We start from the raw sequence: 13,215 nt of genomic DNA on the forward strand, positions 1-13,215 counted from the left end.
CTCTCTTGAACATCAGGGTTGAAGCCTGCAGAAATCTACTCAGAACAGATCCTCTGATAAGAGGCTGCCTGCTTGACAAAGTAGCACAGCTGGTTCTGCAGTCTCCACTTGGAATGAGAGTGCATTTACATTTCTGCAAAAGGCATCAAGCAACATTTAGAGGACAGGTTCCATTTGTACTTACAGAAGCCGCACCTGGTGCCCCCTTCAAAGATGAATCCGTTCGGGATAGCCCCGTAGCGACGCAGATCCGAGAGCTTCCATTGCCCCATGACACTGGGAGGAAGGTCTTTCACCAGGACAAGGATGTCATTGCAGAAATGCAGGGTAGCAGGCCCACTCTCCAGTTTTGTGCCCGGGGCTACAAAGACTTGAAATCTATGAACTATCAAATAAGGGAAAAAAATTACTACAGAATGTGCAAGTATTATGTAAGTCACTCTGTTCAGCTGTGTACTTGGACCAAACCCTGCTCAAATCATGAGACTCTGGCATAAACATCTGCATGGAGCCCAGACAGCCACATATAAGTAGCTGTAAGGCCATTACTCCCTATTATGCCAGTTTAAGATTGGAAAAAATCCACCATATCTTGGCCTAATGCTACAAATTATTAAAGTTGTAATGTTACACTAATTTATCCTAAGTCCTCCAGGCTAATCCCTATCTCAGTTTAGTGAATCATCCAGCCTCGACTTCACTTACCTCTTCCATCCTTGCATCATTACACGTGTTGCTCTCTGTCTCTTCCTCCAACCTGTGTCTCTCCTTTCCCACATGCATGCACAAAAATAAAATGGTGCTCAAGGAGCCCAAAAGCCAAGGCTCAAAGAACTAAACAAATCTATCACTGACTCATCTGCAACCTTTAATAAACTGCTTCACTTCCTCCCTAGCAGTAAAATGAGGAAAATTGCATTTTCCACCTTTGTGGCTCTTTCATGAGTTAGTGATGGTAGATGCCAAGACATTTTAAATTACTAGGAAGCTAAGTGATTTATAAGTAACAAACACTTTTAGATGTCAGTTAATTTTTTCATATTTCACATCCTGAATTTTAAGAGTGGAGAAAGAAAAAGAAACACCTATCTCATTCAAGTTTACAAAATCCAGGTTCAAATCCCAATTCCAGTATCATCTAATTGCAGTATCCTTACCTAAAGTAATTGTTCTAGGCTGGTCTCCCATTTTACTCTTCCAGGGCTATTGCATTCTGAATAATAAGTTATTGGGATCAGTTCAAGGGCTTAAATCTCAGTGTTTCAAAGGGAGCAATTTAAGTGCGCAAGCAATGATTCTCAAACAATTGTTTTGACCTCCACTACTGCTCTAGTTTCTTTCATATTGTGATTCGAGACAAAAAAAAAAAAAAAAAAACACAACCAACAAACAAAACAAAAACAAAAATCCCTCAACAAATTAAAAAAAACCAAACAACATCTGTCTTGGTAGAGAGAAGCATCGAGACTCTTATATTTCCAGGAGGAGGTTTTTGGTGGTGTTTACCAAGAAGTAACATAGATTTCGTTTTTGGTTATGCATCAAAGATTACACAAACAGCTCCCTGCCTATGAAATCTACTGGGTAACTTCCAGGTACTCTCAGCTCTTTCATCAGCTCTTCCCTGTTTCTTGCCCATACCTCTTGAAGCATCACAAATTTCATCTGGGTCTGAGTCTTGCTTCTCATCTAACTGCTTGCTGTATTCTTAGTCACGATCCGAGCTGTAAGCCAACTCCTCATCTATGACATGCATTTGCTAAGTTCCCTGAGGCTCCAGCAGAATTAGCCACAAAGTCATTCGAGTGAAATGTGCAAGGAGACAGAGATAGATCTAACTAACCACAGCTCTGCTTACAGCTCTGCCAGTAGCACTGCTAGGGAGCAAATCAATAGTCACACCATGTCCCCTTTTGGGCACGCAGTTGTTACGCAACCTACTTAAACATAAGCTATCAAGAAGACAGCAAAACCATCGTGATCAATAATGCTCAGAAAGCAATCTTTAATGTCATTTGCACTCCTCTGCTCAGTTAACTCTGCCCAGTATTTTGCTGGCAATTAAACCATGGGAGAAGCAGCATCAGGATTCTTTCTCCTTCATAACTGAGGAATGAAGCCCACTCTTCACACAATCAATTGCAAGTTACAACAGATGCTGAAAACAAAAAGCTCAGCACAAGTTCTAGACCACTGTCAAAATACAGCACACCCAAATCTGAACAAAGCCAAAGTAAAAAGAAAAGCATATTTGAAAATAAAGTTTTTGCATACACTGCTTTCTTGGTAAATTGGAATTTTTTCAAAATTCTCCCCAGCCTTCGACTTCTCTTACTCTATAAAAAAAAAATTGTGAAGACACAGAGCTGAGTATATCCCTGAACAAAAGGTACTCCTTAAATCCATCACTTTCTTCAGCCCATCTTTTCCTTTTCACAGCTATGCACTGACCTGCAGTACACTAACTTCTCAAAATGAGTTGTGAGCCCAAGCACATTCCAGGAATTGCATCCCCTCATCTGCTAAAAACTGAGAGAAAACACTGGGAACTCCAGTGTGAACGCCTCCATTCTGTGGTCCTCATTCAAGAAGAGTGTCAGCTCCTTTCACTTTTTTTTTTTGCTTCCCAGACTCTGAGGTCATCTCTCCCTAACCTATTTTTATCATCCAGCCACCTTATTTTCACAAGGCACACAAAGGCACCCTTACTACACTTTAAGAAAAAACACCAGTCCCCATCCTCTCTTCATCTACATCTTCTCTCTTTTCTATTTCTGTCTACTCAAACTAGATGCACTTTGACTTTGTTCTCCTAATTGAACACTCACTGAAAGATAAAATTCTGAAAAGAAATTTCAGTGCTTTGGTTTATTCTCCTGCCCCTAAGATTGTTTGCAATTAACTTTATACAAATTATTGCCAGTTCAACCAATTACACTCGTTTTCACTCTTTGCTGTTTTTACATGTCCTCCAACCCCAACCATAACCCTCACACCCAGATTGAAATCACTCCAGCATTACATCAGTGCAAGATCATAAAAAACAGACCTACTCTGTTATATTCAGGTACTCCTTCAGTTTTTAGGACAAGTCTATGCTATATATAGATTCCAAACATAGTTAAAAAAAAAAAAAAAGAAAAAAAAAAAAAGACTATAGAGCTGTATGATCAAAGTGCACCAACCACTCCAGCTATTCATGCTTGTATTGTTCAGCAACCCCTCTAACCTTTCCTGTTATGCAAGGTTTTGTATTTGATAGCCCTGGGGGGTATATTCACACATCTCACTTCTCATGGTCCTACATATTTTTACTTTAAAATTCCCAGGCCATCTTTCTACATATGTACTGCAAAGGAACGAGCTCACAAATCCAACAGATGGCAGAGCATATGTAACAAATGATAAAGATTGCTAATGTGTGTCTCCCACACACCTACCCTCCTTCCCTAGTTATGACTAAACAAACATAAGACAGATACTATGGATTACCAACATTATCACTCTTTGTTCACCAGGGTACATTTTAGAGCTGCTAACCAAGAAAATAAAATAGGAGGAAAGAGAAAGGGGAAGTTACCTGGGAAGAATGTGTCTGATGACACTCCTTAGTGCAAAAAGTCTCTTTCTGAAATAGCACACGAGCAGCAATGAGAATTATCAATGCAACACCCAGTAAGCAGCTCAGCAACCTGGGCATGAACTGGCAAAGCTCTACTCAGGACTTTGCATCTCTTAATGCAGGCTACCCCTGAGTCCTTTTTCCAGAATCCCTGAGTCAGTTGTAGGACCAGAAGCAGAAGTTTGATCACTTTTGTTTCAAAGCTACACACCATCAGTGTCAAAATCAAAACCACAAGTTAAGAGCTGTCATAGTGATCCATCACTCCAGGGTGGTACTGTAGCCAAAACCTATTGGAAGGGATACCTGCTTTAACATCTAAGGGGGAGAACAGTTTGTCCACTCTCAAATGAGTGACAATCTTGTCCTGAACTGTACTGTTTTATTTGCATTTTAGCTTCACTTTTCTTTGGTTTTTTTACCCTGTGGGAGAAAAAAGAAAAAGAAAAAAAAAACCAACAACAAAACAACAGAAGAAAACAGTGTGAGAAAACAAAGGTTACCTTCCCCCAGACTGTAGCGTATTCGCACATCCCACGCGTACATCGTTTCCTTGTTCTCGAATCCCAGCATCACCACTTGGGACAGACAGATGATTGCGAGCGTGTGATTCAGGCCCTCATAGCAGAGCCCAGGATCCAAGCCACAGATGTCTTCTAAGGTCATGCTGCTCCTCTCCTTATGCCCTTTTGCTCGTTCAGATTTATCTTTGTACACCAGCATGAGCAAACAGTCTAAAAGGAGCAAAACTGTCAGAGATGATGATGCAGAGAACAGACCATAACAAACTTCTCAGCACTCTGCTGCAATACAAAGGGGCTTTAGACAACTGCAGGATCACCTCTATAAAGTCAATGTAGAACTCTGATTTCTTTTCCCAGCCCACCCCCAGGTAGTTTATAGTCCTTGTTTTCAGGACTATAAACACTGAAGGCGTCTTTTAAGGGTTAAATTGCAGGCTCAAAAATAAGGAGGTCAGTAATAAATCTTCCCTATTTTATTCAAAGTCCAGTGGCATTTCAGATCCTCTCCTGAGTCCGGCGGGGACTGACTCGTTAATTCTGAGCATTAGGAGCTATGCTACGAAAGCTGTCCACATTACAGACTCTAAAGACCGAGAGGCTATTGTCTGTATTTTCATTAGAACATACAAATGAATTTCTTACAGTAGCTCACAGATTACCCAACCACTAAATGGCAAGCAGACTGCGCTGCGAGATTGTTCCTGTCGGCTCAGGTTTCCCGGTTAAATGCTACACAGAAGCCATTGCTAAAAGTCATTATGTGCCACACCTTTTATTATTTATTTTTTAGTGTTTGCTTGTGTCACCAGTTGTTATTAACCACTTCCCAGAGGTGTTTATTACACAGTAACTATGCAATGGAAGAAACCAATTCGAGTGCCACAACCCCATGGGGAAAGCAAGCATTTCATAAGCAAACAAAAGGAAAGGGGAGTGACCTCTCCCACCTTTAGCATTTATGACAACAGCAGCCCTCTTTCCCCCACATTCATTTCCTGTCACACAGCACTCAGATGTAGATGAAATTAATGGTCAATATCAAAGTTGCAACATCCACAGCTTAAGTTGAGCTATGAACCACAAAAGACAAAGACCATGGTGCTCCCAGCCCTGCTGAGGTGCCCTGCAGCTCTCAGCTGGGCAAGGGACTGGCAAAATCTCCATCCACAGAGATGAAAAATGACTGAAAGACTGAACTGTCTGCAAACTAATGCAGAGCTTTGCATGGATTCCCAATTGTCTTTGTGCACCTGTTAGCAAAAACAGCTGCAACCACGGTATTTAAACATTCTGCAATACAGTTGCGGGTCTGAGGAACGGCTGTGGTTTACATACCAAGAAAAGCAATTCACCAGGAGCTTTTTTAGTAAACCTGGCTAATTTAGCTGGAATAAAAATAGTATTTTTGAGGAATAAGCTACATTATCAGTCAGGCTCCACCATCTACAGCCTTCAAAGCTGGCTTACAACAGAAACTCGGGCCCATGTTCACAGGTCTATGTACTAGCCTTTCACACAGGGAGGTTTCACAGATTTAGATGAGATACAGGTATTTAAAACACTAAAATATTACTGTAATGACTCAGGTAACAAAGAATTACTGAGAAGCTTTCAGTCTTTCTAGCAAGAGCCAAGAAGGGCTGCCATAATCCATTCTGCAGCACTGCAGATTCACGTTTTCCAAGTGTGGGCAACATTTAGCCCTGGAAAGATATACTTTTGGGCCCAAATGTTTTCCCTCTTGGGAACAGATGGGGAAACCTGAAGCCTACTTTTCCCTCTGCAGCAGTAAAACATCAGCTCTGTGTAACGCTTTCAATTTCCCCTTCAGAAGCATGGAAAAGATCGATTTTTTTTTTCTTCCTTAATTCAAAATGTCATTTTATTTTTAAATTGAAGTGATATTTTCTGTCAAAACACTGATCAAAAATAACTACCGAACTTACAATGTCAGGGTTTTTTTGATGGTGTTTTTTTTGGTTTTTTTTGTTTTTTTTTTTTTACAGCCAGCCTGAAGAAGTAAGTTCACCCCAGAAAAAATTAAAAAAAAAAAAAAAAAAAGCGCATTTTGAACGGGCACCAAATCCAATGCCTGTGCCTTGGGAAGTCACTTCTCCCGTTGTTTTTAGGGAGCGCAGGAGCTCGCCCCGAGGCCGGACGCGGCTCCCGGGCAGCGCCGCTCTGGGATGGCCCCGCCGAGGGCTCTGCGGGCACTCGCCCCGGGGAGCCGGGCAAGCTGCGGGGCCCCGAGCCCCGTCCCCACCGCCGGGCCCCTCTTACCTGCCACCGGGGAGGGCTTGCGCAGCACCAGCCACCTGCTCTTCCACTGCAACGAGAGGCAAAGGGACAGGGTTAGCCGGGGCCGCGCAGGGGAGAGCGGGCTCTCTCCCCTCCGGGCAAGGGGCGGCGGTCGGGGACCCCCGCGGGCCGAAGGGGCGCCGGGAGCGGGGACCTTTTTTCCGTCTCTCAACTTGACGTGACCCTCCACCACCACGGAATCCGTCATCTTCAGTCATGATTCCGGACAGCTGCGCCGGCTCGCTGCGCCCGCCCCGCGCTCCGGCCGCCCGAGGGGTCACTTCCAAAATAGCTTTATTAGGGCCCCGCGCGGGCGGGCGGCCAGCGCGGCCCTGCCCGGCCCCCGACCTGCCGCCCGGGGAAAGGGGGTCTGCGGACCGCCTCAATGAATCTTTGTTCACCTGTTTTACTTCTGGGTTGCGGGGGGATCATGGATTTTTTTTTTTTTTTTTTAATTCTTTTTATCCCCAGGGTTTCAGAGCGCGAGGCGCGGGCCGGGGCACTCCGGAGCGCCGCGGATCCGCTCCGGGCGCGACCCCCGCCCCGATCCGGCTCCGGACTTTGCCGCTGACCGCAGGGGCTGCCCCGCGCCCGGGCGGTCGCAAAGCCCGCACTGGATTTGCTTCGTGGAGCGGGGCCCGCCTCTGGCCGGCCAAAACGCCCCCTTCCCGCACCTTCCTTACAATGCCCAATTTTCATTTTTCAAAAGTATAATTACAGCTCTCCTTGGCTCCCAAAAGACACTGCCAACTACCCCAGATAAAAATACTCCTCTCACTTTTTTTTCCCCTCTTTGCAATGCAACTGTCACGAGATAACAACCCGCTTACACCAAACCAGAAACAGCTACAATTAATAGAATAAGATGTGTTAATGATGTCCTCAGATTTATTTCCACGAGCAATGGACTAATTAGAGTCCATTATTCCAAAAATACTCCTGCTGCATCTTATTTGATGGTAATTAGTTCTTCAGCTTTTTTAAACAGCACTACAGCACATTTTTCTTTCAGTAGCATAATAGAAGGGGTTTTTTTAGATGTTTGCATTTATTTCTTCCTTTTAAATCGGTCAGTTTGCATGGAATAACATACAATTTAATAAAACTATCTTTTAAGTGTGTTTCATAATGAATTAGGGAAGTGTTTGTTCAACTGGCTTTGCATTCAAATTCAGTTTCAAAATAGAGTTAGGAAAAATATCAGATAAAATTTCACTAGTACATTTGAGTTTGATTTTCATTTTAACCAAGGCAATAATCACTTAAAGGGGGTGAAAAATATGGAGAATTAGTTTCCATAGGGCACTGCTCAACAGAAAGGCAGGAGGCAGATGCTGGAGTGCCTCATAGGAATGTGACTGATGTCAGGCTGTGAGAGGTCAGGACATCTCATAACCTGGACATCTCCTTGCCATCCCTACTCTGTGCTTGTAATATTGTGCTGGTCACCTCACAGCTGAGGCTCAAATGATTTTCATTTAGTTCCACCAAGCCAGTGCAGTCACAGTGGATAAACAGGCTGCTTTGAAAGCCACAAATTAATTTTAATGAATTCAAAGTATTCAAAGTAGTATCAGCTGGAGATCTGTCATTTAGACCTTTGAAGGCAGAAAACAGACCATTCAATATCTTTTTTCAAAGTGTGTAATTTGTACTGGTATTGCTGTGTACTGATAGAAGCAGCATAGATTTTAAAAACAGGACAGCTAAAAATCTCTACACAAATTGTCAGAAACACCAGTCTAACACCTTTCCTATCAGCCACCTTCTTTACTGCAAGAGAAGACCAAGAGAGTATATACAACACAAATATGCAAGATCAAAACTGTGCACAATGTGGATAGATTTAATTTCAAAGTGAAGCTGAAGTCACAGAACAGATACAGACATTCAGAATGGCTTCATCTTTGAGTGGAAACCTGTTCCTGACTAGTCCCTTCCAAAGACAAGCAAATAGTTCCTTCCTGCTGATGCAGTGCTTGTCTCAGCAGCAGGTACAGTTGGTCCTGTCACATGGTCATATATATTCATTTTAGGGCATTAAGCAAGCCAGACTCATACTGCAAATGGCCAGGGAAGTAGAGCCCCACAATAGTCTTCAGCTTGTTTTGAAATCAAGATCCCAGAGGTGGATATCAGTTTTTCAAGCTAGCATTTAGTGCCTCAGAAAAACAAACTAAAGACTTTAATCCTGGGACTCACAGTATCAATAGCTGAAAAACATACCCAGGTGCTTACATCTGCCTACTGGGAATGTGTGTGACACTTGCATTAAACTGGGAGCACCACCAGCTGCAATTGACCCTTACGGAGAGATTTTATGATGCCTTCCAGCACAAAGTGTTATTTCATCTTTCTACCAGCTCTCAACCTCTAGATCAGCCCACAGAGGGATTCAAAGATCTTACTGTAACTTTATACATGAGAGACTAAATTCAAGAAACAGGGTAAATGCTTTTATTAGACAGTTTACATCATTTATCTAGATTAGAATTGTTGTATATTTGTACTTTCACAGATGCAGGTTTTGGTTATTTTTCCTTAAAAATTTTCTTTTAATTGCAGATAACATTCACCACTACTAAGAAACCCACGAGGACACTGCAAACAAAAACCACATCTGAATATCTAGGGACCGCTTTAAAGTTCTATTACTTTAAAAAACAACTTTGCTTGAAAAACTTAAGAGAGTTCATAAATGTTCACTGCCAGGGGAGAAATAGATTTCACATCAACACCTAAATGTACACATCTAACATAGGTAAAGGTCTCCTGTAATAGAAAAAAAAAAAAAGAATTTTCCATTCTTTGTAATAATTTTTCTGTTTAATCATTTTCTGCCTGTTTTTGCTAATACAGTTGAGTCCACAGCCTCTAAACAGCTGTATAGTGTAATAATTGCTTTGGTTGTTGCCATAACAATTCTATAGACCATGACAGTAAAGCCTGTGGTTTATGATATCACCAAATCCCTAAGGAAAATGTCAAGCTGCTCCCCAGCCATCCAGTTGAAAAATTTGTTACAAGAAACCTCCTTTTTGAATTATCTAAATAGTTGAACAACTTGTTAGTACAAAACCTAAGACATCTTCAAAACACTGTCAAATTAAAGAAACGTTTAGGGATTTATCAGCAAGGTGAAGTATTTCCATTGCTATCCGCAGGGCAAGGAGCAGATCACAGTCTGCAAAAGGTCCTGGCTATATCAACCTAAATCAGCTGCTCCATCTTCCAACATTTTTCAGGAAGACTTTTAGCTCTCGGGAGGTGTTGCATTAACCTTGCTGGAAAATTGCACACCAGATTCAGCAGAGCTCTGAGGCACGTTCCTGATTTTACGTCAGTGGAACACAGAAATATGTTTATATGAAAATATGCTTGCGTGTTTGGTTGAAACAAAACCTAAACCCTCTGGTTTCTTTCCCCAGACCTGTTGTTGCAGTTAGCTGAGGAGCAGCTTTACCGATGTTGTTCTCTTGGTGTCTCTTGTCCTGAGCTTCAAGAGATCATTTCTCAGGGAGAGGGAATTTCATTTTTGATTCTCCTGTTTATTTTTTCATTTCAACTGAGAATACAAGGACAATATTGTTGCAGGTTGGTTTGGGGGATGACAGCTCCACCAGAAACTGCAAAACACATCAAATCCCTTTTTAGGTAATCCACCAAGCAGACAGAGAGCTGTAGATTTTTGTGCACTGTCTTGATATGTTGGAGATTTTTTTATTAAGACAAATAAAGGCAGTCATGTGTGTTGAGCAATCCACAGCCCTTGAATGCTAGATCAAGGCTGCTGACATCAGGTGGAGCAGGGCTGCTTTTGGTGGTCTGGCTTGGAACTGCTAAGAATTACCATGAGACTTTTCATATCAGCTTATAATAAAATATTTATGCCACTTTAAATAAAACCAAAAGAATCCTGAACCCTGCTTCAAATGTTAGTGTATTTAACTATTCAACTAGTTTTTCGGGGGGCTATTTTCTCATTAATCCATTTTACATAGTTTGTCACTCTTGTGTATACTCCAGGTTTGTTGACTCTGCCACAGCCGTCTCCCCAGCTGATAATTCCATAGAGGTAAGAGATGTCATTTTCCTCACAAGCCAGAGGTCCACCAGAATCTCCCTGCATCAAAAGTAAGCAAAGTAAGCAAAGGTTATCTAATTTGATAGAAAGCAGTCAGAAGATGAGTTAGGGAAAATCCTAAAATAGGAATGTTGGCACATGAGATTTAAACTAAACTTAAAAAAAAAAAAAAAAAAAAAAAAAAGCAGTTTACTGAAGTTTCATTATAGAAAGTGTTTTTAGTCATATAATGGTGGGTTTTTAAAATTATGTATTAACAAAAGTATCAAAATACCAGATTTTGTTTAAAAATGTGAAATGTTTAGATTCAGACAGCTACTGAAAAGCATGGTTGATTTAGATAATTTTCAATGGAAATGAACAAGCCTATGAGGCTTGGCACTGTCTCGTAATATTAGCACTGCATGAAGGGGTTACATGGGAGCATTTCGACAGTTTCTTGATGCAGTTTACTGCAACTTTCAGAGATTATGAGAGCTTTCAAAGAAACGTGTTGCATACAGCCACACTTTGTGACTGTGGGATACTGTAATTTTATGTGGCATGTGGGGTTTTGCATGTGTTTGAATTTGCTATTGAGTATTTACTTTGTCATTAAACCATAAACCAAAAAGCAGCCCAAACTACTCTACAGCAAGGGTTAATTTTGAACATTTCTACTTATTTTAAACCTTGAAAACACTCAGGACAGGGGTTGTTGTTGTTGTTGTTATTATTATTGTTACTCATAGATTGACTTTCTAGAGAAATTAAAATGTTAGAAATTAAAAATGTGACTTAGTAAATGGTACTGGTAAAAGCAGCCATCACTCTAGTTATTTGAGATCAAGGAGAATTTTTTTTTCCTATCTCAAAAGAAAATTCCTTGAGAGCAAAATACCTAGGAAAATTGTGTTGCCTTTATACTGAAGATTTCTGTGATAAGTGAGGGACATCAGATGAAGTCTTGCTTGTTTGTGTATTTTTCATAATTTGTCTAATTGATTGCAATTTTGGCATCAGTGCACTGATTAAATGAAAAAAGTTTCCAAGAAAATCTTTTTTAAATAATCAAGGAAAACACATTGTCTGTTTGAGGTTTCTTGGTCTTGGAATATTTTTTATACAAAACAGATGGTTTACAGGTTAATATCTTAAGTGTACATTAATGTACATTAAGAAAACCCAGAGGTCAGCTACATCTGTTGTTACATTAAGAGGTCTACGTTGTTTCTCCTCAGACCTCACTACAAGTATGACAATAGGGAAAAATGAATTATTGATTCACTAATAATGATTTCATGTCACGAGCACTGTTCTTCAGCAACATCTGTGACTCAAAATCACTGTTTCTCAGACCTTATAATTCTCTCCAGACCACTTGTCTTTGTGCAACTACATTCTTTGCCCCTCCACTTTCTTTTCTTCTCATTCCCAATTCCTGTTTTTCCAGGGCTGGGAGAGAGAATCAGCTGTAATGCTGTCTCCTGTATTTGCACTCCCTGGGAAAGGCAAGGGGAGCTGGGTAGTTTCCACCTCTCTGGCTCATGTGAACCCTTGCAGCCTCAGCCTCAGCCCTGGCCTTGAGCCATTGCTGGCTGCTGCCATTGCACTCTTGCCACCTTTCTTTGGATATGTTTATGACCACTATGGGGCTTCTAGCACGCAGTATACATGATATTATTTCCTGCACTTGCACTGCCAGCTATTAGCTAGGTGCTGCCTTTTCACGAATTTATGTTAATAGAGCAAAACCCTCCTCCTTCAAAATGAGCTGTAGATGAAATATGAAGTTTTATGTAAGGAATAATCTGATACTTCATTTTAAGAAGTCTCATCTATCACCACAACAATTCTGCATCCTTATTCAGAGCCGAGGTGTGACATAACTGAAAGTAGTAAGAGCATGAGGTCATTCCATGAAAGACTGAGGTTACATAACACAGTTTCCAATTGACTGACATTCTACACCATTCAGTCACATCCACTATAGAAACCTCAGCTCTTTGCTCCAAGCCTCACCACTGCTCCTCACCTCCCACCCAGGTGTCCTTATTTTCCCTCAGTCAAGACGTAGCAGCTCTGGGATTTGTCCCCACTCAGGTTCATTCTGGTTTTCCTGCTGGCACATCCCTGCCAGCTGGGCAGAAATCCATTGCCACCACCTGCAGGCTCAGCCAGGACCAGAGCAACACACTCTCCAGTGCACAGCCACTGCCTTATGTGAAGGTAGCAGGAATATAATACCCTGGAGCCCTTCTGTAGAGTTTAACTGACATTGAACATGATAAAAAATGAAGGTGGAAGCAGTCACATAAGGTTCTTTTCTTTAGGAACATTTTTTTTCTTTAGGAACACTATAAAATCAAAAGTAAGAATTGTAACACTGCAACATTTTATGACCAAAATACATTTCTATCACCTGCCTAGAGATGACCCAGCATTACCTGACAAGCATCAGATTTGCTATCAAAGTAGCCAGCACAGAACATATTTTCTGTGAGTTCTGTTCCATAAATTTCAGGACTTCTGCACTTCTCCTCTGGAATAAGTGGAACCAGTGTTTCTTGCAGAACATCTGAATAACCAGATATATCTTTAAAAAAATCCCAGAAAGGAAAAGAAAGTCATTTTTATAGAATGACAAGAGCATAACAGGAAAACACAAGGCACAATACAACACATTTAATGCATGTAACACATAATAA

At 41.3% G+C, this 13,215-nt stretch overlaps 2 protein-coding genes across 3 annotated transcripts in view; both read right to left on the minus strand.

Annotated features, from left to right (window-relative positions):
• DOK7 (docking protein 7) overlaps nt 1-6,652 on the minus strand; it is a 56,411-nt gene extending 49,759 nt beyond the window's left edge. Inside the window, exons 1-4 of one of the 2 annotated variants that reach the window (XM_053940666.1) lie at nt 6,599-6,652; nt 6,427-6,472; nt 4,126-4,356; nt 185-385 (exon numbers count right to left, since the gene is read on the minus strand). In XM_053940666.1, the coding sequence (XP_053796641.1) occupies nt 185-385; nt 4,126-4,356; nt 6,427-6,472; nt 6,599-6,652 (532 nt within the window). Of the gene's footprint in view, nt 1-184; nt 386-4,125; nt 4,357-6,426 lie in introns of both variants that reach the window. The other variant, XM_053940665.1, reaches the window with a different exon arrangement.
• Nucleotides 6,653-8,878: 2,226 nt separating this feature from the next.
• The window catches only part of HGFAC (HGF activator), a 40,523-nt gene continuing 36,186 nt past the window's right edge, over nt 8,879-13,215 (minus strand). The window contains exons 13-14 of the mRNA XM_053940636.1: nt 12,955-13,103; nt 8,879-10,567 (exon numbers count right to left, since the gene is read on the minus strand). Coding sequence (XP_053796611.1) covers nt 10,397-10,567; nt 12,955-13,103 — 320 coding nt within the window. The 3' untranslated portion in view covers nt 8,879-10,396. The remainder of the gene's footprint in view (nt 10,568-12,954; nt 13,104-13,215) is intronic.

This window comes from Vidua chalybeata, chromosome 4 (assembly GCF_026979565.1).
Source record: "Vidua chalybeata isolate OUT-0048 chromosome 4, bVidCha1 merged haplotype, whole genome shotgun sequence".
Lineage (NCBI taxonomy): Eukaryota > Metazoa > Chordata > Aves > Passeriformes > Viduidae > Vidua > Vidua chalybeata.